The 1,064-nt window shown below is 37.6% G+C and overlaps 1 protein-coding gene across 1 annotated transcript in view; it reads right to left on the reverse strand.

Annotated features, from left to right (window-relative positions):
• The window catches only part of LOC106472673 (ankyrin repeat and death domain-containing protein 1A-like), a 42,791-nt gene that overhangs the window by 22,146 nt on the left and 19,581 nt on the right, over positions 1-1,064 (reverse strand). The window contains exon 6 of the mRNA XM_022401226.1: positions 1-59. This exon is cut by the window's left edge and continues 52 nt beyond it. Coding sequence (XP_022256934.1) covers positions 1-59 — 59 coding nt within the window. The remainder of the gene's footprint in view (positions 60-1,064) is intronic.

A 1,064-nucleotide genomic window follows, 5' to 3' on the forward strand; every position in this document is an offset into this window, starting at 1 on the left:
CTCTCCACAATCTCCATGTTGTTATTCAAAACGGCTAGATGAAGGGGAGTTTGTCTATTCTGAAACATGATTTGAAACCGGTTAAATGAATCTTGAAAAGGCACTTTTTTATCATTAAAGAAGAAATATTGTAAAGAAAAGCTTAAGATCATATTGATAAAATAGATATCCTACAAAGTCTGGCATGGCCTAGTGGTTAGAACGTTCGACTCGCAAATGCGGGTTTGAATCCTCTCACTGAACATGTTTGTTCTTTCTTCCTTGGGAGTATTATAATCTGAACAGTAACTCCTTCTATTTGATTAGTGTAGTCTAAGAGTTGGTGGTGGGTGTTAACTAGCTGATTTCCCTGTTGGATATACAAAACTGTTTAGTGTAAGTGTTATTATTTCATTTATTTGGTGATTAAATATTTAATATAACAAAGTATTAATATTTTCATAAAAAGAGAGGTAAAAGTATTGTTATGACAGCGGAAGTCGCGCGACGCTGGGAGCATGTGCTGGAGTTCTATAAAGATCGAGGAACCTGTCGAATGTCCTAGCGTTTGCTAGATGTGCGCTCTTATTGTATATAACCCGGCAAATAAAGTGATGGCATAAATAATTGCAGACAGGCAGAAATAGATATGGACAATTGATTCTGCATCTCAGCAAACCCTTGTGAGCATCGAGGTGCTGGATCTCAAAGGAGTACCAGAAGCTATACAGAAGCTTCGTTGTGTGACAGGACATTATGCAAAGTTGTGAAGACCAATATGGGTAACTATTGAGCTCATGGGCATGAAGGACAGACACAGAGCATACTTGGCTGACATTGAAGACCAATGCATATTAGGGTTTGACTACTTACTACCGAGGAAGTGTGTAGTTAATTTTGATAAAATGACGTTTGGGAAAAACAAAGGCCAAATTCCGGTAAGTGTTAAAAGAGAGCTTGAAGTAATCAGGTGTTATCAAGCTGAAGTCAAAGTGACTGAAGAAGTTGATGATGGTGAAGTGGAACCAAGTATATATATATCAAAGCAGAACAGGAGAAAGACCAAGATTTGAAGCCAATAATTG

The sequence above is a fragment of the Limulus polyphemus genome, unplaced genomic scaffold (genome assembly GCF_000517525.1).
Source record: "Limulus polyphemus unplaced genomic scaffold, Limulus_polyphemus-2.1.2 Scaffold5514, whole genome shotgun sequence".
NCBI lineage: Eukaryota > Metazoa > Arthropoda > Merostomata > Xiphosura > Limulidae > Limulus > Limulus polyphemus.